Source organism: Mobula birostris, chromosome 6 (assembly GCF_030028105.1).
Source record: "Mobula birostris isolate sMobBir1 chromosome 6, sMobBir1.hap1, whole genome shotgun sequence".
In the NCBI taxonomy this organism is placed as follows: domain Eukaryota; kingdom Metazoa; phylum Chordata; class Chondrichthyes; order Myliobatiformes; family Myliobatidae; genus Mobula; species Mobula birostris.
The window spans coordinates 178,469,047-178,494,710 of record NC_092375.1 but is presented as its reverse complement, the minus strand read 5'-3'; the positions used below and the strand labels follow the sequence as shown (position 1 = coordinate 178,494,710).

The window sequence follows — 25,664 nt, the reverse complement described above, 5'->3', positions numbered from 1 at the left end:
AAACTTGTAACTCCTCCGGAGATGTTATAGGTTTCTTGGTGTCCTCCCTCATTAGTCCCCTTCTTGCACAATCACTCAGTTTTTGAGGACGGTCTGCTCTAGGAAGGTTTACAGCTGTGCCATATTCTTTCCATTTCTTGATGATTGACTTAACTGTGCTCCAAGGGATAATCAGTGACTTGGAAATTTTCCTGTATCCATCTCCTGACTTGTGCTTTTCAGTAACTTTTTTTGTGGAGTTGCTTAGAGTGTTCTTTTGTCTTCATGGTGTAGTTTTTGTTAGGATACTGACTCACCAGCAGCTAGACCTTCCAGATACAGGTGTATTTTTACTACAATCCATTAAAACACCTTGACTGCACATAGGTGATCTCCAGTTAACTAATTATGTGACTTCTAAAACCAATTGGCTGTACCAGGTAGGTGTCCTCACCTACCACCCCACCAGCCTCCGGGTCCAACATATTATTCTCCGTAACTTCCGCCACCTCCAACGGGATCCCACCACTAAGCACATCTTTCCCTCCCCCCCCCCCCCCTGCATTCCGCAGGGATCGCTCCCTACACAACTCCCTTGTCCATTCGTCCCCCCCATCCCTCCCCACTGATCTCCCTCCTGGCACTTATCCGTGTAAGCGGAACAAGTGCTACACATGCCCTTACACTTCCTCCCTTACCACCATTCAGGGCCCCAAACAGTCCTTCCAGGTGAGGCAACACTTCACCTGTGAGTCGACTGGGGTGATATACTGCGTCCGGTTGACTGGGGTGATATACTGCGTCCGGTGCTCCCGATGTGGCCTTTTATATATTGGTGAGACCCGACGCAGACTGGGAGACCGCTTTGCTGAACATCTACGCTCTGTCCGCCAGAGAAAGCAGGATCTCCCAGTGGCCACACATTTTAATTCCATATCCCATTCCCATTCTGACATGTCTATCCACGGCCTCCTCTACTGTAAAGATGAAGCCACACTCAGGTTGGAGGAACAACACCTTATATTCCGTCTGGGTAGCCTCCAACCTGATGGCATGAACATCGACTTCTCTAACTTCCGCTAAGGCCCCACCTCCCCCTCGTACCCCAGCTGTTACTTATTTTTATGCACACATTCTTTCTCTCACTCTCCTTTTTCTCCCTCTGTCCCTCTGAATATACCTCTTGCCCATCCTCTGGGTCCCCCCCGCCCTTGTCTTTCTTCCCGGACCTCCTGTCCCATGATCCTCTCGTATCCTCTTTTGCCTATCACCTGTCCAGCTCTTGGCTCTATCCCTCCACCTCCTGTCTTCTCCTATCATTTTGGATCTCCCCCTCCCCCTCCAACTTTCAATCCCTTACTCACTCTTCCTTCAGTTAGTCCTGACGAAGGGTCTCGGCCTGAAACGTCGACTGCACCTCTTCCTACAGATGCTGCCTGGCCTGCTTCATTCACCAGCAACTTTGATGTGTGTTGCTTGAATTTCCAGCATCTGCAGAATTCTTGTTGTTTGTTGGTGGCTGTACCAGTGATGATTTGGTGTGTCGTATTAAAGGGGTTGAATACTTATGCAATTAATTATTTTGTGTTTTATATTTGTAATTAATTTAGATCACTTTGCAGAGATCCGTTTTCTCTTTGACATGGAAATATCTTTTCCTGTTGATCAATGTCAAAAAGCCAAGTTAAATCCACTGTGATTCAATGTTGTAAAACAGTAAAACTTGAAAACTTCCGAGGGAGGTGAATACTTTTATAGGCACTATAAATACTGATACTCTAACCTTATCTTCTTCCTCTTAAACTGTAGTGTGAATTATGATCACAGCATGATAAGGGTTCCTTTACCTTAAGCTCCCTAACCAAATCTGGTTCATTACACAACACCTATCTTTTCCCTAGTGCAGGAATTTCCAAACTTTTTTATGTCATGGATCCCTACCATTAACCGAGGTGTGCATGAAGCCCCTGCCCTAATGGGCTCAGCCACAAGCTTCTCTGAAATGCCATCTCACAGGCATTCTACAATTGCCCTCCCTTGGGATTAGCACCAATCCGATTTTTCCAAACTACCAGCATATTGAAATCCACCATTACTATCGTAACTTTGCCATTTTTGCATTTCTTTTTAAAAATCTCCCATTGTAATTTATACTACACATCCTGGGTACCATTCAGAGGCCAGTATATAACTCCCATTAGCATCTTTTTACTCATGCATTTTGTTAATTCTACCCACTGGGATTCTACATCTTCTGATTCTATGTCACCTCTTTTTAAATATTTGACTTAATTTTCTTTTACCAACAGCCACCTCACTCAGTCTGCCTACCTGCCTGTATGTTCAATACAATGTGAATCCTTGGATGTCAAGCTCCCAAGTATGATCTCTCAGCCACAACTCAGTTACGCCAGCAATGCCATACCTGCTCTGACTGCTACAAGATCATCTACCTTATTCCATACACTGTGCATTCAAATGTAACACCTTCAATCTTGTATCCATCACCCTTTTCACTTTTGCTCCCATGTTACACTTCAACTCATCCCACAAACTGTAATTTTGCCCTATTATCTGCCTGTCCTTCCTCACAGTCTCACTACACACAGCGTCTCCTTGTATACCATCTGCCCCATCCTCAGCCCTATCACTCCAACTCCCACCCCCTGCCAAATTAGTTTAAACCCTCCCAAACAGCTTTCACAAACCCGTCCACAAGGATACTGGTCCCTTTCGGGTTCAGGTGAAACCTCTCTTTTTGTACATTCATACCTTCCCCAGAAAAGATCACGATGATCCAGAAATCTGAAACCCTGCCTCTACACCAATTTCTCAGCCATACATTTAACTGCCAAATCATACTATTCTTGCCCTGACTGGCATGTGCCACAAGCATCCAGAGATTACTACCCTGGAGGTTCTGCTTTTCAGCTTTCTACCTAACTCCCTATATTCTCACCTCAGGACCACCTCCATTTTCCTATCTATGTCGTCAGTACCAATATGTATCATGACTACTGGCTGGTCGCTCTCCCCCTTTAGAATGTTCTGGTCACAACCTCAGACCTCCCTGACCTTGGCAGCTGGGAGGCAACATACCATCTGGGTGTGTCTCTCATATCCACAGAATCTCCTGTCGGCTCCTCTAGCAATAGGATCCCCTTTCACTATTGCACTCCTCTTCTCCCCCCTCCTTTTCCCTCTGAGCCAGAGAGCCGGACTCTCTGCCAGGTACCTGACTGCTGTGGCCTTCCTCTGCTAGGTCATCACCCCAACAGTATCGGAAGTGGTATGCCTGTTACTGAGGGAATGGCCCCTGAACTGGCTTCCTGTCCCCTTTCCACCTCCTGATGCTCACCCAGTCGCCTGTGTTCTGCAGATTGTGTGTACCTACCTCCCTGAATATCCTGTCGATCAACCCCTCAGCCTCCCGAGTGATCTGGCGTGCCTCCAGCTCTGGCTCCAAGGTGTGAAAGAAGCTGTGGCTGGATGCATTTCTTGCTGAGGTCATCAAGGACACTGGAGGGGCCCTGCCTTCCTGCAACCCACAAGAGGAGCATTCCGCTATCCTGTGTGGCATCCCCACTGCTCCAAATGTGCAAAGAGGGAAAAAAAAGAATAATCTACCTACATCCCTCACCTCTCCTCACTGAAGCCTCTGAGCAAAAGCCTGAGCTCTCCACTCTTACTCTGGCCCACTCATTGCTGCTCCCATAACAGCTGTTCCACTTAAACCTAACTTTTTATTGGCACTTGCCAAATGCCTAATTATGCACAATCCAATATCTCCTCGGGTGCACAAAATGTCTTGGCTGCCCCCGCTTACTACTTTTGAGCTGCCTCTAAGCAGTCCAATATCTCCTAGGGAACTGTGGCACACAGAGATATTCAAACAGTGGTGCTAGGTAGGCTGAGGGGTTTTGAGCAGAAAAGAATACACACCTACTATATCAATGACTGTAAGGTTCTTCCCCCAATGACATCTCCACCTATTGTGTCCTTTCACTCGCTGGCCCCACCACTGAAAAGGCCCAGCTCATTTAGTATTGCCTTCCATCCCTGCTGAAGTGATTACCTTGTATTCTGCACTTTGTCTGGTTTTCAAAGTTGTCTTTTGCCGTAACTTGGATCCCTTCCAACATTTCCTTTTGCTCTGATCTATCCCACTAGATCTCTGACACCTAGAATCAGCTTTCATTACAAATGCAATTTCCATTACATTTTAGTTCTTTCATCACGGCTTACTGTTGTGCACTTGGTGTCTTTCCTGTTGACATTCATATGCTTGTTCCCTTAGCAGCAGAGAGCTGTGAAGCAGGATGGGATGTTCTTTATTTAAGTTCCCTGTAATGAGATTGTTAGAACACAGGTTGAGACCCAGCATGCAGCATTTTGTCACTGTCTGTCTCATTGGGACTGCTGGCAGTACCTGGGTAACATTACTTTGATTGTTCAGTCTATTTTCTCTCACATTCCTGAGCTCTGGGGGTGGTGGGGTACAGGGTATCATTATCTGATTCCTTGCAGTTTGCAGATTTCTTCTGTCACTCTGCTCGTGAAATCTGAATCTACCTGGGCTGGAGTTCCAGAATCGGCTCTATTATCACTGATTTGTGTTTTGTGAAATTTGTTATTTTGCAGCAGCAACACAGCAAAGGCATAAAATTAACACAATTACCAAATAAATTGTGCAAAAACAAAAGAATAATGAAGTAGTGCTCATGGACTGTTCAAAAAATCTGCTGTCAGAGGGGAAGAAGTGGCTCCTCAGGATGTCCTGAGCCAAAATTTATGATGCCAGATTGATGGTGCACTCTCCTGTCGGGAAAGACTTTACCCAACAGGGAAGTGATCTGACCCATGGTCATAAGACAGTAGCTTTTCCCTCAATGTTTTGGGCTCAAGAAGTCTACCTGGACGTTTTCCCACTACCCACAAAGCTGATTTGCTAGTCACACTTTAGTGCTCTTGTCTGGGTAATAGTTGGCACATGTGATAACAGTACAGACAGAATCTGTGTCTCTACTGCTCGTCCCTGGTCACCACCAGACCTGCTAGAGTCCTGATCGTGATGTGCTTTACCAAATAGATATCCCCATGATATAACTTTAGCAATATTTGTGCAATACACACTGGAGCTCAGCTACACCTGCCTTCCCATCAACGTTCCCTAAAATTTTATTTTACAGTGGCACAGATCAACCCTTGCTCTGAGCAGGAAATTTTTGGAGGATCTGAAATTTTTACATGGCACATTTTTTGTAATATTCATACTATAAATACTTGAAAATTGAAAAAACGCAATCTTTAGATTTTATTTATTATTTGAAGGGTTAATGAAATACAGTATAACAAAGAAAGTATTTTATACTTTGTAAACTTTTTCTAGCTGCGTGGCAACAAAGGCTATGTGCATGGGAACATTTTTGTTACTGTGAGGTAGAGCACCCATGCAGCTTAGAGACAACAGTGCTCCCCATGAGTTTAGTTACCATCTTTCCTTTCTTTGCTCTACTGCTTGATCCCAACAGCTCTACATAATTTTACTGAATTAGCTTTGGTAGTTCCTTTTTTAATGCAAGCAAATTCTGTTATCTCCTGTTCTTTTTCCCCTTGAGAACTGCTCTCTCATTCCTTTCCTGTTCCCCACTTTTGCTTTTCCTCTTTGGTTTAATTACTGCTATCTCCTTAAGTAAGTGTACTGGTTCCAACTGTTCTTGTATGTGTTTGGCCCATTTCCTTGGGAACTCCTGACATCCACACAGTTCTGGGTCCAGATCTTGATTAGGGCTGCTGCAGCTTTGCTGACTGTGGTGTGTTGTCTGCAGGTTGTGCATATTCACTGGCTCTGACTCAGCAATGTTTCCTTAGTTAATAATGGCAACTACCTTTCGAAGTTATTTGTCCCCAGGACAGATGTTTGGGCATACTCAGAACTGGAGGGTGCACTTCCCCTCTCTCAAGTACCTGAGGTTCTCCTCTTTCTACCCTTGTTGTTTCCCAACCCCTCTCCTCTGAGATGGAACAAATATAGAGATCCGCCTGTCTTCCACCTCACCAGACTCTTGTCTTTGCCCTCATTGTTTTCCTCATGGTAATATAAACAATCTCTCCAGTCATTGAAAGTAGGGCTGTTACTGCCAGAGATGCCCCCATGTCCACCTACATGTTGCATTGCTGGCCCCCTATTAAAGATCTTGTGTACATCCGTAGGGGACCACTGTCAGCTCTCTACTTGACCTAGATACTGTCTTCATAGTTCTGTAATCTGGTCAGCAGTGAGTGTGAACAGAGAGGTTTCTGAGCAACACACACAAAATGCTGGAGGAATCCAGCAGGTCAGGCAGCATTAATGGAAATGAATAAACAGTTGACATTTTGGGCTGAGACCTTTCTTCAGGACTGGAAGGGAAGGGGGAAGAATAAAAAAGGTTGGGGGGAGGAAAAGAAGGACAAGCTAGAAGGTGATGGGTTATTCGGTCCATTTCTGACATCTCTCTCCTTTTTTTCTCGATCTCTCAGGCTCCATCTCTGGAGACAAACTGTCCACGGACATCTTTTATAGCCTGTCAGTTTCCACGACTCTCTTGACTATACCTCTTCCCACCCTGTGTCCTGTAAAAATACATCCCTTTTCTCAGTTTCTTTGTTTCCGCTATTTCCAGGATGAGGTTTTCCAGGACATCAGAGATATCGTCCTCTTTCAAAGTATGAGGTTTTTCTTCCTCCACCATTTGATGCTGCCCTCACTGGCATCTTGTCCAGATATCTGCACTCACACTATCTTTCTGTCACTTTAACAGGGATAGAGTTCCTCTTGTTCTCACTTACCACACCATGAGGCACTGCATCCAACACATTCTCAGCAACTTTTGCAATCCTCAATGGGATCCTACCACCAAATATATCTTTACCTCTTCCACTCCATTCTCTGCTTTCCTCAGGAATCCTTCCCTTTGTGGTTTCCTTATCCATTCACCCCTCCCTACTAATCTCCCTCCTGGCACATATCCCTGCAAGTGACAGAAAGGCTTTGCCTATCATTCACCTCCTCCCTTACCTCCGTTCAGGGCCCCAAATAGTTCTTCCAATAACTCGACCATTGTAGAGGAGTTGGGGAAGAGGAGCATCTCCGTTCCATCCACCAAAACCAGAATTTCCTGGTGACGAAGCATTTTAATTCCTATCCCTGTTCGTGTTCAGACATGTCAGTCCATAGCCTCCACTTTTGCCAAGATGATAGAAGTCTCGGGGTGGAGGAGCAACACCTCATATTCTGTCCAGGAAGCCTTCAACTTGATGGCATGAAAATGGTTCCCTCATCTTCTATTTCCCAGTCTGGCCTCTTGCTGCTTCTATCACCTGCCTATTACCTTCCTCTGGTGCCCTTCCTTCCCGGCAATATAATGAGTCATGAATGTATCCCAGATGAGCCCCAAGTGTTGTATCTGTATTGTCATTGGGAGATTGAAGTTGGTAAGTGCAAAACATCTTTATTCAACAGAAGCAGGTATTCTGGAGCATCTATTTCTCCTCTAGTGACACAAAACAGTAGAGTAATGTTTATACTACTTAAAACACCAACAACGATAAACAATTAATTATATTTTTGATGGCTGTAGTTACCTACTTTAACAGTTGAATGTAGACAGGTAACTTTACAGAGTTAAAAGGATCAAAGTAAATTTATTATCTAAGTACATATATAAGACATGAGATAAAGGAGCAGAATTAGGCCAATAACCCATCGAGTCTACTCTGCCATTTCATCATGGCTGATATTTTTTTCTCTCTGCCCCAGTCTCCTGCCTTTTTCCCACATCCCTCATGTCCTGACTAATCAAGAATCTATCAACCTCTGCCTTAAATATACCCAATGATTTGGCTTTCACAGCCACCTGTGGCAACGAATTTCACAGATTCACCACTTTCTGGGTAAAGAAATTCGTCTTCATCTCCATTCTAAATAGACATTCCTCTATTCCTGAGGTTGTGTCCCCTGGTCTTAAGCTCCCCCACCATAAGAAACATCCACTCCATTGATACCTTTCAAAATTCGATAGGTTTCAATTAGGTCGCCCCTCATTATTCTGAATTCTAGTGAGTAACAGGCCCAGAGCCATCAAATGCTCCTCATATGACAAGCCTTTCAATCCTGGAATCGTTTTCATGAGCCTCCTTTGAACCTTCTCTTTTCTTGAGTGTGGGGCCCAAAACTCAGAATACTCCCAAGTGAGGCCACAGCACTGCTTTATAAAGCCTCAACATGACATCCTTGTTAGATGTCACCATACACAACTCTGAGATTCATTTTCTTGAGGGCATACTCAATAAGTCCACAAAAGAATAATTATGATAGTAGAATCAATGAAAGAATGCATCAACTTTGGCATTCAACCAATGTGTAAAAGACAACAAACTGCAAATACAAAAAGGAAAAAATAATAATAAATAAGTAAGCACTAAATATTGAGAACTTGAGATGAGGCCTTGAAATTGGGTCCATAGGTTGTAGGGATATTTCAATTATCTGTTTACATCTGAACTGACAGAACCCTCTTTTAGTATTCAAATATCAGGCACTGGTCGAGTGAGTTCTGAGCAGAAAGCAGTCAAAACTAATACATACTACTTTTGTTACAGTGTTGAGCGATGATTCCTTGGATATGCAAAAGGCCAGATTATTATATGACAAAGCAGGCATGTTCTGAAATCTGAATTAAGTGATGGGTATGCCTTTTAATGATGTGTTAATGCAAAGGGCTACTTAAGATGCCTCTCCTGATTTTACATGTGGGTTTCATTGAAAGCTGAATGAAATCCTCATCTAAGATCAGGGAGGGCATTGATATTTACTATTTTTTAGTAAATAGTTGGAAAGGTACAGAATCAGTATGCTGGGTTCTGCGGTTTTCAAATATCAGTGGAAATGAACTGTGAACAGGTTTTTTATTTGAAGACTAGTTCTTTTTAGAATTAACTACCTACCTCCATACCTCCAAAAAATGTCTCAAATAATCCATAGCAACTGTTATGTTCATGCTGAATAAGCAATTTTATATTTTGTTTGTGAAGTGTGTTACTTTCTAGGACATCAAAGAACTGCAACAAGTTTTAAAACTTCCATGGCTGAGGTATAGGAGAGAAAACGCCAGAGGGTAGAAACTGAAACTTTGGAGTAAAGTGGAAGTAACCTGCGATACCATAACTAAAATATAATGTTAGAATATAAATCACAACTAAAATAAACCATCCGTTGGTTGTCACATAGTTTCAAAACAATGTACAGTGGATTTTGGTTAATTGGGGCAGCTGCTTATTTGGGCCAACACTTAATGGACAAGATCTAATGGAGTGATTGTAATGGAGTTGGGTAAAAGGGGAAATGTTCAAAGCAAACACAAGGATTTTTTTTTCACTCAGAGGGAGGTGAGAGTATGGAACGAACTGCCAGTGGTGGATGCGGGGTCTATTTCAACATTTAAGGGAAATTTGGATATGGATGGGAGGGGTGTGGTGGGCTATGGCCCGGATGCGGGTCAATGAGACTAAGCAGATTCATGGTTTGGCAGAGACTAGATGGGCTGAGTGGCCTGTTCTATGCTGTAGTGTTCTATGACTTCACGGTTCTAATTGAGAAACTAGCCAGGATTCCCTTCATTTATTTGGTACACTATACTTCTTCATTGTTGTAGGAGATTGTTGCCAGTTTCTAACAGGTGAACGTGTGCACTTGTGTATCCATTAGACACTACCCTGTGCTTAGAATGAACAGTTTTTAAATAGCATCAGTTGTGTGTGCTTGTGTTCAAACAGCAGAGATTTTTGCCACTGATAGCAAAAAGTAAGCAGTGAGGCAATTCAAAAGTGTTTTGCTCACTGCCATTTCAAGCATTCAGGTTTGGAGATGCAATCATCAGAAGGATTATGTGAAGGCAGTCCACTATCTATATGAGGTGTCTGTGCTGATTTTGTCAACTTACAGTCAATCAAAAGAATGTGGCAGCATACGCTGAGTTCCTCTGTTGATATCTATTAAGAACTAATTCAGTTTTCTAGTACCGTAGTAGTATTAATAGTGTTTTAATTTGTTCTGCATTTCATTTAAAAACATAATTTGTTACTCAGTTAAACAGTAGTTTATGTTTTTATATACCTTAAACTATTTCCATGAAACTTCGGCTAATTGGGGCAGCTACATAATTGGGCCAAAATGTACCAGTCCTGATTTATCCCAGTTAACTGGAATCCACTGTATTTTGAAGAATGCAGCAGTATTTTGAACAAAGTACTGTTGCCTATTGCTACAACTCAGATTTGCTTACTTCTTCAATCTGAAGGTATTGTTTCTTTCTTTGAGCTTTAAATGTGATTTTTTTTTAATATAAAGAAGTTCGTTTTTTGTGTTTGGGCAGTAAACTAATCACTGTATTAATTAATAAATTCTATGACTGGATTGCACTGCTTGTAGTTTTTCATTTTAAATTCAGGGTGTTTGTTGAATTAACTAATCACCAGTTTATTAAAAGGGTTTTCAGGTTAAGATGTGGTATGTTGAAATGTGTGTTTAGTAAATGTTCCAATGGGTCTATAATGGTGTATCTCCTGTGGTCCTTTTCCTAGGTAAAGGGCGTTTTGGAGAGGTTTGGCGAGGTCTGTGGCAAGGAGAAAACGTTGCAGTGAAAATATTTTCTTCCAGAGATGAAAAATCCTGGTTCAGAGAGACTGAGATCTACAACAGTGTACTCTTGCGAAATGAGAACATTTTAGGTGAGCGAGTTATTGACATGTAATCCTCAGATGTCAGTAAAATTCTGCAAACTCGTGGTTTGCACATACACTTTTAACCTTGAAACAAAACATCTGTAATGAGTCCATCACAGGCTGCACTGTTGCAGTTTTCACCGCTACATTTGGCAGCAAATCAGTGATTTTTTTTTTAACATGAACTTGATTTTTTTGTATTTTCTTTCTGTAATGATAATTAGAAAGGTTTTGTCGACTCAGAATCATGTTTGAAACTATCATAATGTTTAAATATGCTTAGTTTATAATTGATATTGTTTTATTAAATCTTGTATACATGTCCAGTCTTGATTATGAGTGAAATTTCTTTTTGCATGCTGAAAATTCAGCCTGATTTGTTGCAGTTGATCATTTTCGCTGTTGAGACCTTGTTCTTTTATCCTTAGACAACTCTACCTCTATTTTCTCCCTTTTGATCAAGTTACTGAGCATCTGCTCTAAAATTCACTTTTGTTGCTTGATATCACATATTGCTCTTTGACATGAAGCACTGACGTATATTAAGGGAGGTCATAAGTTTTCCTGATTTGTAGAGACAGTCAGTGTGTAAATGAGAAAATATGACTGGAGCCCTCAAATTAAATGAGGTTCAGCACCATTTGGCCCTATCAGGGTAAGATAAAGGAGGGAAAATGGGTGTGAGATTAAACCAGGAAGAAATATAAATACAATTAAGTAGAAATATTAAAAACCCTCATAAGAATGTCAGTAAATAGATGAAAGAGGTCTTTTGCGCGTGTGTGCGCGCGTGTGTGTATACGCTAATTTGTTAGTGCTAGAAATCTTGAATAAAAATACTCAGCCAATTAGCCTGCATCTGTAGGATGGGAAGCAGTTAACATTTTGGATTGTCAGCACTGAAAAGGAAACGGGTAGCTTGAAAAGCTGTGAGGATGGTTATAACTCTGATAAAGTCAGAGAGCAATGCAGCATGAAACAGGCCCTTTGGCCTGTCTTGTGCATGCCAACCAAGATGACCAGCTGAGTTGGTCCCTTTTGCTTGCCCTTAGCTAATATACCTCTAAACATTTCCTATCCAAATGCCCGTCCATGTGTCTTTTAAATATCATTACTCTTACCATCACCATTTCCTCTGCCAACTCATCCAGTGTTCCCATTGCCGTCTTTACACCTCAGCGTCAGATGGAGTGGGGGCATGTCCAGCCTGAGCTGCCCATTCGCTCATTAACCAGATAACTTTGTCCCCATGGTCACCCCCGCTTCACATGTCTGAGTCATCCCCTCAACCCCCAAATCATCTTGCAGCTTTACAAGCAACGCACACAAAATGCTGGTGGGCGCAGCAGGCCAGGCAGCATCTATAGGAAGAGGTACGGTTGACATTTTGGGCTGAGACCCCTGTCAGGACTAACTGAAAGAAGAGATGGTAAGAGATTTGAAAGTGGGAGGGGGAGATCCAAAATGATAGGAGAAGACAGGAGGGGGAGGGATGGAGCTAAGAGCTGGAAAGTTGATTGGCAAAAAGGATACGAGGCTGGAGAAGGGAGAGGATCATGGGACAGGAGGCCTAGGGAGAGAGAAAGGGGGAGGGGAGCACCAGAGGAAGATACAGTGAGAGGGACAGAGGGAGAAAAAAGAGAGAGAAAGGCAAAAAATAAATAAGGGGTGAGGTAAGAAGGGGAGGAGGGGCATTAACGGAAGTTAGAGAAGTCAATGTGCATGCCATCAGGTTGGAGGCTACCCAGACGGAATATAAGATGTTGTTCCTCCAACCTGAGTGTGGCTTCATCTTGACAGTAGGGGAGGCCATGGATGGACATATCAGAATGGGAATGGGGCGTGGATTTAAAATGTGTGGCCACTGGGAGATCCTGCCTGGCCTGCTGCATTCCACCAGCATTTTGAGTTTCTTGAATTTCCAGCATCTGCAGATTTCCTCGTGTTTGCAGCTTTACAAGCCCCTTTTGTCATCTTTTCAGTTCTGAAGAAGGGTCTCTAACTTGAAGAGTTGATTCTGTTTCTCTTGCCATTGATATGGCCTGGTCTGAGTGTTTCCAGCATTTTCTAATCATGTGCCCGTTCCTCGTTTAGGTCTAGTATAGTGTGCTATCTGTAAAGCTAGTTTGTGAAGTTCCTGATGGGGCTTTTTACCCCATTTACAATCTGTCTGAATAAACTTGACTGAGCTGACCACCATTAGATATCTGAAGGGTTTCATGAACCCATGAGCGCTACTTCATTATTCCTCTTCAGCACTATTTATTAACTTGTATCTTATTAGTAGTTTTTATGTCTTGCACAATAATGCTACCGCAAAACAAATTTCACAACATTTGTCAGAGATGAAAAACTTGATTCTGATCCATCAAATGAACTTTGGTTATGTACTAATATTAGCTGTGACAGTAAGTACAGAGGAGAACGTAAAGAGTCTGCAAAGAGAGCGTGGTTAGATCTATGGAAAATACATGAGCTGGGGTATTATCTGAGGAAGTGTGAAATTAACACTTTAGTATGGAAAAATGATTTTTTTCTCTCTTAAATGTAGGTGCTGGTCTCCAGAAGGTTACAATGTTCTTGTTAACTTTTGTTTTGCAAGTACAAGCAACTGGGGTGAAGGAGAGGAAAAAGTGCTGTGATAACTTGTATGACAAATTGTTGCAATATGTTGTGAACTCTGTTTGGAGAGGCGACTATAGAAGTTCATTAATTAGAAAGTATTGTGTTCTGATGAAGACTTTTGAAAGTGTTTTCTTTGGTCTTGTTTTTTATATAAAAAAAAATTCTCAGCCACTAGTTGTCTACCTTCTTTTACTTTCTGTCAAGTCAAGAACTTGGGATGAGAGGTTGGCCAATCACATGGAACTACGGTGCTGCTTTGTTTAGAAGAGTATGAATCTTTGACACTCTTTTCCAAGGGGATATAAGTGTTAATATATGGCAAATTGAAATTTTTCAGCATCAAGAGATCTGGGAATGGGGCAAGAACATTGCTTTTGCCCATATCTTCCTCTGGAACAGGAGGACCTAGAATTTGGCCTCCTGTTCCTGTTTATTGTGTGTATGTGTGTGTGTATGTTAATCTGTCTCTGTTTTAGAACCATGGAACCTTAGAACATTACAGCACAGACCCTTCTTGGCTGTGCCAAACCATTATTCTGCCTAGTCCCACTGACCTGCACCTGGACCATATCCCTCCATACACCTCTCATCCATGTACCTGCCCAAGTTTTTTTTAAATGTTAAAAGTGAGCCCACATTTACCACTTCATCTGAAAGCTCATTCCACATTCCCACCACTCTCTGTGTGAAGAAGCCCCCCCTAATGTTCCCTTTAAACTTTTCCCCCTTCACTCTTAACCCATGTCCTCTGGTTTTTTTCTCCCCTAGCCTCAGTGGAAAAAGCCTGCTTGCATTCACTCTATCTATACCTATCATAATTTTATATACCTCTATCAAATCTCCCCTCATTCTTCTACGCTCCAGGAAATAAAGTCCTAACCTATTCAACCTTTCTCTGTAACTCAGTTTCTCAAGTCCCGGCAACATCCTTGTAAACCTTCTCTGCGCTCTTTCAACCTTATTATTATCCTTCCTGTAATTTTGGTGACCAAAACTGCACACAATACTCCAAATTTGGCTTCACCAACACCTTATACAACCTCACCATAACATTCCAACTCTTATACTCAATACTTTGATTTATAAAGGCCAATGTACCAAAAGCTCTGTTTACGACCCTATCTACCTGTGACGCCACTTTTAGCGAATTTTCTATCTCCATTCCCAGATCCCTCTGTTCCACTGCACTCCTCAGTGCCCTACCATTTTCCTTGATGTTCTACCTTGGTTTGTCCTTCCAAAGTGCAATACCTCACACTTGTCTGTATTAAACTCCATCTGCCATTTTTCAGCCCATTTTTCCAGCTGGTCCAAATCCCTCTGCAAGCTTTGAAAACTTTCCTCACGGTCCACTACACCTCCAATCCTTGTATCATCAGCAAATTTGCTGATCCAATTTACCACATCATCATCCAGACCATTGATATAGATGACAAATAACAATGGACCCAGCACTGAACCCTGTGGCACACCACTAGTCACAGGCCTCCACTCAGAGAATCAATCCTCCACTACCACCCTCTGGCTTCTTCCATTGAGCCAATGTCTAATCCAATTTACTACCTCCCCATGTTTACCTAGCGGCTGAATCTTCCTAACTAACCTCCCATGTGGGACCTTGTCAAAGGTCTTACTGAAGTCCATGTGGACAACATCCACTGCCTTCCCTTCATCCACTTTCCTGGTAACCTCCTCGAAAAACTCTGATAGATTTGTTAAACATGACCTACCACGCACAAAGCCATGTTGACTCTCCCTAATAAGTCCCTGTCTATCCAGATACTTGTAAATCCTATCTCTTAGTACTCCTTCCAATAATATACCTATTACCGACGTCAAACTTACCGGCCTATAATTTCCCAGATTACTTTTAGAACCTTTTTTAAAACAACGGAACAACTTGAGCTATCCTCCAATCCTCCGGCACCTCACCCGTAGATACCGACATTTTAAATATATCTGCCAGGGCCCCTGCATTTTCAACACTAGTCTCCTTCAAGGTCCGAGGGAATACCCTGTCAGGTCCTGAGGATTTATCTACTCTGATTTGTCTCAAGATAGCAAGCACCACCTCCTCTTCAACCTGTATAGGTTCCATGACCTCACTACTTGTTTGCCTTATTTCCATTGACTCCTTGCCAGTTTCCTTAGTAAATACAGACGCAAAAAACCCATTTAAGACCTCCCCCATTTCTTTTGGTTCCATACATAGCCGACCACTCTGATCTTCAAGAGGACCAATTTTATCCCTTACTAACCTTTTGCTCTTAATATACCTGTAGAAGCTCTTTGGATTATCCTTCACCTTGACTGCCAAAGCAACCTCATGTCTTCTTTTAGCCCTCCTGATTTCTTAAGTATTTTTTTGCAATTTTTATACTCCTCAAGCACCTTATTTGCTCTCTTGTTTCCTATACATGTCATACATCTCTCTCTTCTTCTTTATCAGAGTTCCAATATCCTTTGAGAACCAAGGTTCCTTATTCTTATTCACTTTGCCTTTAATCCTGACAGGAACATAAAAACTCTGCAATCTTAAAATTTCTCCTTTGAAGGCCTCCCACTTACCGATCACATCCTTGCCAGAGAACAACCTGTCCCTAATCCATGCTTTTTAGATCCTTTCTCATTTCTTCAAATTTGGCCTTTTTCCAGTTTAGAACCTCAACCTGAGGACTAGATCTATCTTTATCCATAATCAAGTTGAAACTAATAGTGTTATTATGATCACTGGAACCAAAGTGTTCCCCTACACACACTTCTGTCACCTGTCCTAACTCATTTCCTAATAGGAGATCTAATATTGCATCCTCTCTAGTTGATACCTCTATAAGTTGATTTAGAAAACTTTCCTGAACACATTTTACAAACTGTAACCCGTCTAGACCTTTAATAGTATGGGAGTCCCAATCAATATGTGGAAAATTAAAATCCCCTACTATCACAACTTTGTTTCCTGCAGTTGTCTGCTATCTCTCTGCAGATTTGCTCCTCCAATTCCCGATGACTATTGGGTGGTCTATAATACAACCTCACTAATGTGGCCATATCTTTCCTGTTTCTCAGCTCCACCCATATGACCTCGGTAGACAAGCCCCCTTATCTGTCCTGCCTGAGCACTGCTGTAACATTTTCCCTGACTAGCAATGCCACCCCCCCCTCCCCCCCACCCTTCATTCCTCTGCCTCTATAACGTCTGAAACATCGGAACCCTGGAACATTAAACTGCCAGTCCTGCCCCTCCTGCAGCCAAGTTTCACTAATAGCTATAATGTCGTAATTCCATATGTCAATCCACGCCCTCAGCTCGTCAGCCTTCCCCACAATACTCCTTGCATTGAAATAGACACACCTCAGAAGATTATTACCACCACACACAACCTTTCTATTTGTGACTTTGCATGAACTGTTTTTCCCTCTCTTTTCACAACAACTCAAGAAAATAGGCCATTTGGCCCTTCAAACCTGCCCTACCATTCAGGTTCAAGTTCAGGTTTAATTGTCATTCAATCATACCTGAATACTCATGAACACAGCCAAACAAAACACTGGGGCCAAGATGCAAAACACAATACCAACAGTCATACACAGCACAAGGAACATATATAGCATGTATAAGATAGAAGTCACACAGTCACAGAAAAGAAATAGAATATAGACAGTTCTTGTTCCTATGGATCTGCAGATGAACGCAGTCCAGCTTGTCTTCCGCTGAGCGAACACTGGAGAGCAGCACTGACAGTTGGGGCCAGCCCTGGTCCAACATGGACACTGAGCCGCACCGCCTCCAATGTCACCTCTCCTGAATGGCTGCAACAGGTGACAATGTGGCACGGGCCTAGTCCGCACTACAACTGAGGCCATGCAACTCTCCCGCTGCCGGTCTTTCCAATAAACCAGTGAACCAGACTTGCAGTATTCTAAGTCAACTATCCCCACAGGGTCTTGCAATCACAAGAAAAAATCTGACAATCACCCGCTGTTAAATTGCACACCGCCTTCACACAGTGATACTGTATAATGATGGCTGAACTGTGCTACCTTCAAATCAACTTCCGTGCCTGTTCCCCGTAACTGTTAATTCCCTTTTCTTTAAAATACTTTTCTATTTCCAGCTTAATATTTAGGGAAAGAATTCCAGAGACTCATCACCCTTTGAGAAAAGATGCTTCAACAATTTTAAATGACTGACTCCTTATTTTGTAGCTGTCTCTTTGCTTATGATTCTCCCACTAGTGGAAACATTCCAATATCTACCATGTCAACCCGCCCTAGAATCTTCTGCATTAGAATGAAGTCACCACCCTCCCATCCCACCCTGCCTGTCCTTTTAAACTCCAAGGAATTTAATTGCAAACTGTGTGGCCTATCTTCACAATATTATACTCTTATTACATAAATTGGATTGGAGAGATCTCATTGAACTGCCTCTCAAGTTTCTATCACATTTAGGTAAGGAGACAAGCAGTATTCTAGGTGTGGCCTCAACATGTAATAGTGACAAAATCTCCCTATTCTTAAACTCCATCCCCGATGTGATAAAAGCCAATATGCTATTTTCCTCCACAACTACTAAATAGACCTGGTTGCTAACATTTTATGATTCATACTTTTTATACCTTCCTCTTCGAACTTGAAAGTTGATTGAGGGAAAGCCATTTCCTTCATGCTAATGATACGAGTGTCCTTAACGATATTTCTTGTATCGTCAGGATGGGGCTTTTGCGAAACACTTTAATCTTTTTTCCTCTTTCTTGGTGGTATGTAAAAGCAAATTAATGTTCTTTATTTGATCCTTGATGTGCTGAGTTGGCATAAAGTTAGTTGACAGTGCATCAAAATTAATTCATTCTTTATTGTAACATAAAGAGAAAATGCTGTTAATGTTCAGCAGGTCAGGAACAGTGAACATTTCAGAATCAGGTTTAATATCACTGGTATATGTTGTGGAATTTGTGGTTTTGTGGCAGCAGTATATTGCAATGCATATTAGTAAAAACCATGAACTATAATAAGCTCACTATATAAAAATAAGTCATGCAAAAAGAGAGCAAAAGAAAAGTGAGGTAGTGTTCATGGAATCAATGTCTATTCAGAAATCTGATGCCGGAGGGGAAGAGGCTATTTCTGAATCACTGAGTGTGTGTCTTTAGGCTCCTGTATCATCTCCTTGAAAATAGCAATGAGGAGAGGGTCTGTCCTCAGTGATGGGGTCCTTAATAATGGATGCTGTCTTTTTTTTTTTTTGAGCCATCCCCTTTGAAGGTGTCCTGGATGTCTGTGATAGAGCTTGCTGAATTTACAACTTTCTGCTCTCCATGGTACATCTGTAGGCATTTGCAAATGTCTTCAGTGAAATAACAATTCTACTCAAACTCCTAATGAATAATAGCTAGTGTCGTGCATTCTTTGTACGTGCATCAATATGAAGACTTTTAATTACTTGCTTCCTTTTATCACTCGCTGTGTAATATTGGAATTACTGACAGGGTCAGAATTTAATGTTGGCTTGAACTGTTCCATGAACTCTTGTAATGCTTGACGTGAAGGTACTCCCACAGTATTACAAGATGAGGAATTTGACCCAACAACAATATAAGAGGTTTTTTTTGTTTGCCTTAACGTTACGGTAACAAGGCAAAACAAAGGGGCCTACTGACATTTCTCCTAGTGCTTACACTTGGTTAGGGATGTCCTGTTAATGAGTGGATGGAGGTGATACACACTGCAGCCATGGTGTGTTGTGGTGGGATGTGACTGAGAGTGATGGGTGAGATGAGAGAATAGAAGAATTAAGACCCTGTAATGAGATTCTACCTGCAGTACTAAGTGTGGCTTCTTTAGAGCAGATGTTCCCAGCCTAGGGTCCACAGACCCCTTGCTTAACGCTATTGGTCCATGGCATCAAAAAGGATGGGATCCCCTACTTTAGGCCATTAAAATGAATGACATGAGGAAGAAAAATAATTTATATTCTTTTAATTGGCATAGGAAACATTCTAAATGTCAGTGAGGCGTGCTGTAGAAGAGTGCCTAGCAATTGTGAAGCTCACCATCTGTATCTCTTTCTATAGGCTTTATTGCGTCTGACATGACATCCAGAAATTCCAGCACACAACTGTGGCTAATTACACATTATCATAAACTGGGATCTCTTTATGACCACCTGCAGCACAATGCATTGGATACCATTGGCTGTTTGAGGATATCCTTGTCCATCGTTAGTGGTCTAACACATTTGCACACAGAAATAATTGGGACACAAGGAAAAGTTGCCATTGCACATCGAGATCTTAAAAGCAAAAATATCCTCGTTAAGGAGAATGGACAATGCTGCATTGCAGACTTGGGTAAGCACTTCGAGCCAGGTTTTCCATTTGCTGCTACTGAGATGAAATATTTGTTAATAATGAGATTAAAGACCTCCGATCCATCTTGAAAATAGTTTAGTAGTATTTAAGTATTTAAGATGTTTGGATATTAATTTTGCGTTATTGAATATGATAGTGTCAGTGATCATCAACAACTACGTTCAACAATCAACAAAGGCTGAGTTTTGCTTTTTTTTTGTTTGGTGCTATCACCCATTCAGGGTCTGGTGGAGGTGGTGTGGGGTAAAAGTAATAAAATTAGTGGTTTGAACAGAAGGAATTACGATACAGAGTCTTGACCTGAAATATTGTCAGTTTCTCCACCCCCCCCCCCCCCCCGATGCTGCTTGAACCTTTTAATTCCTGTGACAGATTGACGTTCTAAAAAAAAATAAAGACAGCAGTTTCCGTTGTCTGGCATGAGAATTTCCACTCAGTGCAGTGATGCACAAATTTTATGTTGTAAGATGAAAATCAGATGAACTGCAGACCATGAGTGTCATTTGCAGCAAGCAGTAATCGGGTTAGTAAATTATTTACTGATGTCTTTATAATCAGTGTTGGTAAACCTACAATGTCGTAGGCACCCGATTAAGTCTCTTCTGGATTCTCCTGCTTGGTTTTCGGTGCACCATGGTGATAACTATGGACAAGAATCACCTGGTTCTCTTTGACTGATTTCACAGGCTGCTTCCTGGGCATAGCTCTCTATCAAAACATGTTCTATGTCTCGTGCGGTCAATTTCTTCCACCTCTCCATAGATTTTGAATGCGAGGGGAGGATATTAACTTGGGAGCTAACATCCCCTTCTCATGGTCCTCAGGCTCTGTCTCCCTGGTGGTCTTTCTGATGCTATCTTTGAATAGGTTGTGCACTAATAGAATGCTTCAATGAAGTCTCTTCACCATTTACTGCAGAATACTCAGATGATGCACATCTCAATTCCAGTTGACCGGTAGTGCATTCCTCAATTTAAAAAAAAGATAAAAAGTTAGTTTTATTTGTTATATATACTGTACATCAAAACATAGTGAAATGTGTCATTTTGCGTCAGTGACCAACCCAGTCCGTGGATATGCTGAGGGCAGCCCAGGCTTCCATCACCAACCTAGCATGCCCACAACATACAGTGCAAACCCTAACCCAGACGTGTGTGGAATGTGGAAGGGATCTGGTGTCCCCAGAGGGAGCTCACGTGCACCTTTCTTACCGTCAACGGCAGGAATTGAACCCGGATCATTGGCCCTTTAATGCGTTACTACAATGCTACTGTGCTGTCCAGGTGTGAAAGTGCTCAACAACTGTGGTAAGACTTCATTCCGATGCCAAGATCCAGAGAAGTGAGAAGTAATGAGTAATCGTTATTCTCCAGTGTCCATCCCTCTAGGTAGGAATGGCTGATGAAACTGTTGATAAATTCAGATTTTGAGGGTCTAGACACTTTTCTACAGATAAAGTACCATAAGATATAGGAGCAGAATTTGGCTATTTGCCCATTGAGTCTGCTCCACCATTTCATCAGAGCAGATCTATTTTCCCTCATGGTCCCAATCTCTTGTCAAGAGCACTATCTGAATGATGAGGGACAGAAACCTATGTGAATAATCTGGGTTATTAATAGAATCATGGTAGGGGAAAATGGGTTCTTTGCCCCAATGTGTTCATACCAACCAAGGTGCCCAAATGTGTTGGTCCTATTTGCCTATATTGGACCATATCCCTCTAAATCAGGGGTCCCCAACCTTATTCATGCCATGGACCAATTCCATTATGCAAGGGGCCTGTGGTTGCGAGGTTGGGAACTCCTGCTGTAAATCTTGCCTGTCTGGGCTCTATCCACCTCCTCTGGCATCTTGTTCCACAAACTCGTCATCCTCTGGAAGAATTTTCTCCTCTTTGTCCCCTTTATTTTTTCCCCATCTCAATTTAAGCTGATACCTTTCTAGTTTTGGACTATGCTACCCTGGGGGGGGGGGAGGGGGGGAGAGACTGTGACCATTCACCATAACTGTGCCTCTCATGATTTTATATGCCCCTAAAGTGACTGCAGCCTCCTACACTCATTGTGAATTTTTTTCTGCACCCTTTCCAGCTTAAGGACATCCTTCTGATTCCTTGGCAACTGGAACTGCACACAATGTTCCAGGTGCTGTCTTGTCAACATCCTGCACAGCTATAATACAATGCCCCAACTCTTCTATCCTGTGTCTTGACTGATTAAGTAAAACATGGCAAATGCTACAGTCCCCATTCTGTTCAAAAGGTTCCTAGTAAATTTATTATCAAAGTCACCAAAAACAACCTTGAGATTTGTTTTCTTGCGGTCACTCACAGTAACTACAAGAAACACAACAGAATCAAGGAAGAACCACACCCAACAGGGTGAACAAATAGCTAATTTCAAAAGACAACGGATTGTGCAAATACAAAAACAAATAAATAAGCAATAAATATCGAGAACCTGAGATGAAGAAGAGTCCTTGAAAGTGAGTCCGTTGGTAGTGGGAATAATCCGGTGATGGGGACAAGGCAAGTTATCCCCTCTGGTTCAAGAGGGGATAATGTCATGCTACCTGTGTTGCCAGTTACAAGGAACTATATGTCTGTACCTCTTGGGTTTCTCATACATTCCCCAGGGCCCACTGTACAAGTTCTGTCCTGCTTTGACTTACCAAAGTACAACTCTGCACTTGTCAGATTTAAAATCAGTCTACTATTCCTTGGCAAGTTGTTCTAGATCCTGTCGTAATCTTTAATATTCTTCTCCTCTATCCTCTACCACCAACTTCAGTGTGATCTGCAAACTTACTAACCATACCAAAGACTGCAACCTTTATTCAGAAAAATTAACTGCCCTCTGTCTCGTATGACTAAGTAAGTTCTGTAACCAATTGGCTAGTTCACCCCCCACCTCTTATGATCTAACCTTTCAGCCCAGCTTGCCATATCAGAATTGGGTTTAATATCAATAGCATATGCCATGAAAGTTGTTATCTTAATGGCACCAGTATAATGCAATGCATGATAAATATAGCAAAAAAAATTACAGTAAATACATATGTATATTAAATGTTAAATTTAAAGAGTGCAAAAATAGAAATATATTAAAAAAGTGATGTAGCGTTCACGGGTCAACGTCCATTTAGAAATCGGACTCTCAAATAATAACGAGGCAGCCGACAGAAAAGAAGTCATCACCCTGACACAGTGGTGTCAAGAAAACAATTTCTCCCTCAATGTCGCAAAAACAAAGGAACTGGTTGTGGATTACAGGAGGAATGGAGACAGGCTAACCCCTATTGGCATCAATGGATCTGGGATTGAGAAGGTGAACAGCTTTAAGTTCCTCGGCATACACATCACCAAGGATCTCATGTGGTCTGTACATACTGGTTGTGTGGTGAGAAAAGCACAACAGCACCTCTTTCACCTCAAACAGCTGAAGAAGTACAGTATGGGTCCCATATCCTAACAACTTTCTACAGGGGCACAATTGAGAGCATTTTGACTGGCTGCATCACTGCCTGGTGTGGGAACTGTACTTCCCTCAATCGCAGGACTCTAGAGAGTGGTGTGGACAGCCCAGTGCATCTGTAGATGTGAACTTCCCACTATTCAGGATGTTTACAAAGACAGGTGTGTAAAAAGGGCCCGAACAATCATTGGGGAACTGAGTTACCCCAACAGCAAACTGTTCCAGCTGCTACCATCTGGGAAATGGTACAGCAGTATAAAAACCAGGACCGACAGGCTCTGGGACAGCTTCTTCCACTAGGCCATCAGATTAATTTACGCTGATACAATTGTATTTCTATGCTATATTGATTGTCCTGTTGTACGTACTATTCATGACAAATTACTATAAATTACACAGTTAGATAGAAAAGTAACGTTGTCGTACTGGATCGACCGATGCAAAGACAAAAGTACCACAAAAACACTAACACACGTAGTTCTTTTTCAAACCTTTATTCTTTACTCATAGCCTGCTATGGGGGAAGTTACAGACTGATCTCCCAAAAGAGCCAGTCCAGACACTGCCCCCGAATTACACAGTTCTCCACAATTGATAACGTTGATCAGGTAGCAAGAAATCTTACGATTACAAGTTTAGATAATATTAGAATCATTCCAATCACATGCTAAGATACAATTAGACATAAAATAATCATTGGTCAGTTAGTTATAATTATTTTAAGCCAAAGCTAGCCCATCAGTTCCTCTTTCGGACCCTTCCCCTTTTCTCCAGGACATTCTAGTCCCCACACTATACTTCCCATATTTAGCTATACCTTGAGCTGCTTCTGCAAGATCAGATAGTTCCTTATTTGAGCCTTTGCCTATCTTTAGAGTACAATGACTAGTACGTCACCGGTTGCTGGGTAAAGCTTCTTTTTGACTGTCCAAAACAGTAAGCTAAGGTGCACCCAAGGTGATTGACCATTGTTCTTAGTCTATACCCCTATTTCCCCTCCCCTTCACCCCATCAACGTAAAGATTTTTACCCCTCAGTATGTGAAGGATGTAAGTAATAAAGTCAATTCAATTCAAGAAGCTGTTCCTGAACTGCTGATTGTGTGTCTTCAGGCTTCTGTACCTCCTTCCTGATGGTAACAATGAGAAGAGGGCAAGTCCTGGGTGATTGGGGCCTTAGCAGTAGATGCCACCTTTCTGAGTCACTGCTCTTTGAAGATGTCTTGAATTCTATAGAGGCTAGTAATTCCCATGATGGAGCTGACTAATTTTACATCTTTCTGTAGCTTTTGATCCTGTGCAATAGCCCCCTCCCCACCCTTGTACCATCAGTGATGCAGCCTGTCAGAATGCTCGCCACGATATATCTGTAGAAGTTTTTGAGTGTTTCATGTGACAAACCAAATCTCTTTAAACTCCTAATGAAAAATAGCAGCTGTCTTGCCTACTTTATAGCTGCATCAGTATGTTGGGACCAGGTTAGATCCTCAGAGATCTTGACACCCAGGAACTTGAAACTGCTCACTCTCTCCACTTTTGATCCCTCAGTGGATTGATCTGTGTTCCCCTGTCCTGCCCCTCCCAAAGTCCACAATCAGCACTTTGGTCTTACTGGTGTTGAGTACAAGTTTGTTTCTGTGACACGATTCAACTAGCTGGTATATCTTGCTCCTTTTTGCCCTCTTGTCTCCATATGGAACTTTGTCAAAGGCTTGCTAAAAGACCACATTGTCAACATCTGCCTTCTTGCCCACATCAGTCCTCTTGATCACTTCTTCAAAAAATTTCAATCAAACTTGTAACACGCGATTTCCTATGCACAAGTTTATGCTCACTGTCGGTCATAGACTATCTAAATGCAGATAGACCCTGTCCCTTAGAATCCCCTTTAGTCACTTTCCCACTGCAGATGACAGGCTTACTGGGCTTGTTCTTGCAAACTTTTTAAAATCCATAACATTACCCGAGAAGACTGGAAGTTATCTAATCTAAATCTGAAAATAAATTGCTTATTAAAGTGAGCTGGGTCAAAACTGGCATCTCCAAAGATTTTGCCAAGATTCTTCACTTCTGGACATGTTTTTACCTGCTTTCTGACGTTCTCCACCCACCCTTGCTGAGTTATTGATCTAGCGATTCCTTCAGTAATGATTGTGCGTGCTCTGGTGTCATCACTGAGGCTCCAGTTAAGTGCTGGATGGAGAACATTGTGGATTTTGGGAGTTATTTGAGCAGCCTGCGGTTACTACTGAAGTTACCAGTCAAGCCCCCTAATGTTGGCTGTGGATTCCTAAAACAGTGTAAGTAGCACTGTTGAATTCCAAAAAGTATGATTAACCTTGGTATCGCAGCATAAAGGAATATGACATGCATTGCTGGAGGCTGATCATCTTGGTCTTGATGTCATTACAGAAGTTCCTAAAGTCCAAATAAGTTTGGACTTAAACAAC

General features: G+C 42.0%; 1 protein-coding gene across 8 annotated transcripts in view; it reads left to right on the top strand.

Annotated features, from left to right (window-relative positions):
• The window catches only part of LOC140199612 (activin receptor type-1-like), a 148,255-nt gene that overhangs the window by 100,959 nt on the left and 21,632 nt on the right, over positions 1 to 25,664 (top strand). For 7 of the 8 annotated variants that reach the window (XR_011886452.1, XM_072261970.1, XM_072261968.1 and 4 more), the window contains 2 exons: positions 10,603 to 10,749; positions 19,443 to 19,718. Coding sequence is in view for 7 of the 8 variants with exons in the window: in XM_072261970.1 (XP_072118071.1) it covers positions 10,603 to 10,749; positions 19,443 to 19,718 (423 nt within the window). In the remaining variant the exon portion in view is untranslated. The remainder of the gene's footprint in view (positions 1 to 10,602; positions 10,750 to 19,442; positions 19,719 to 25,664) is intronic. The other variant, XM_072261973.1, reaches the window with a different exon arrangement.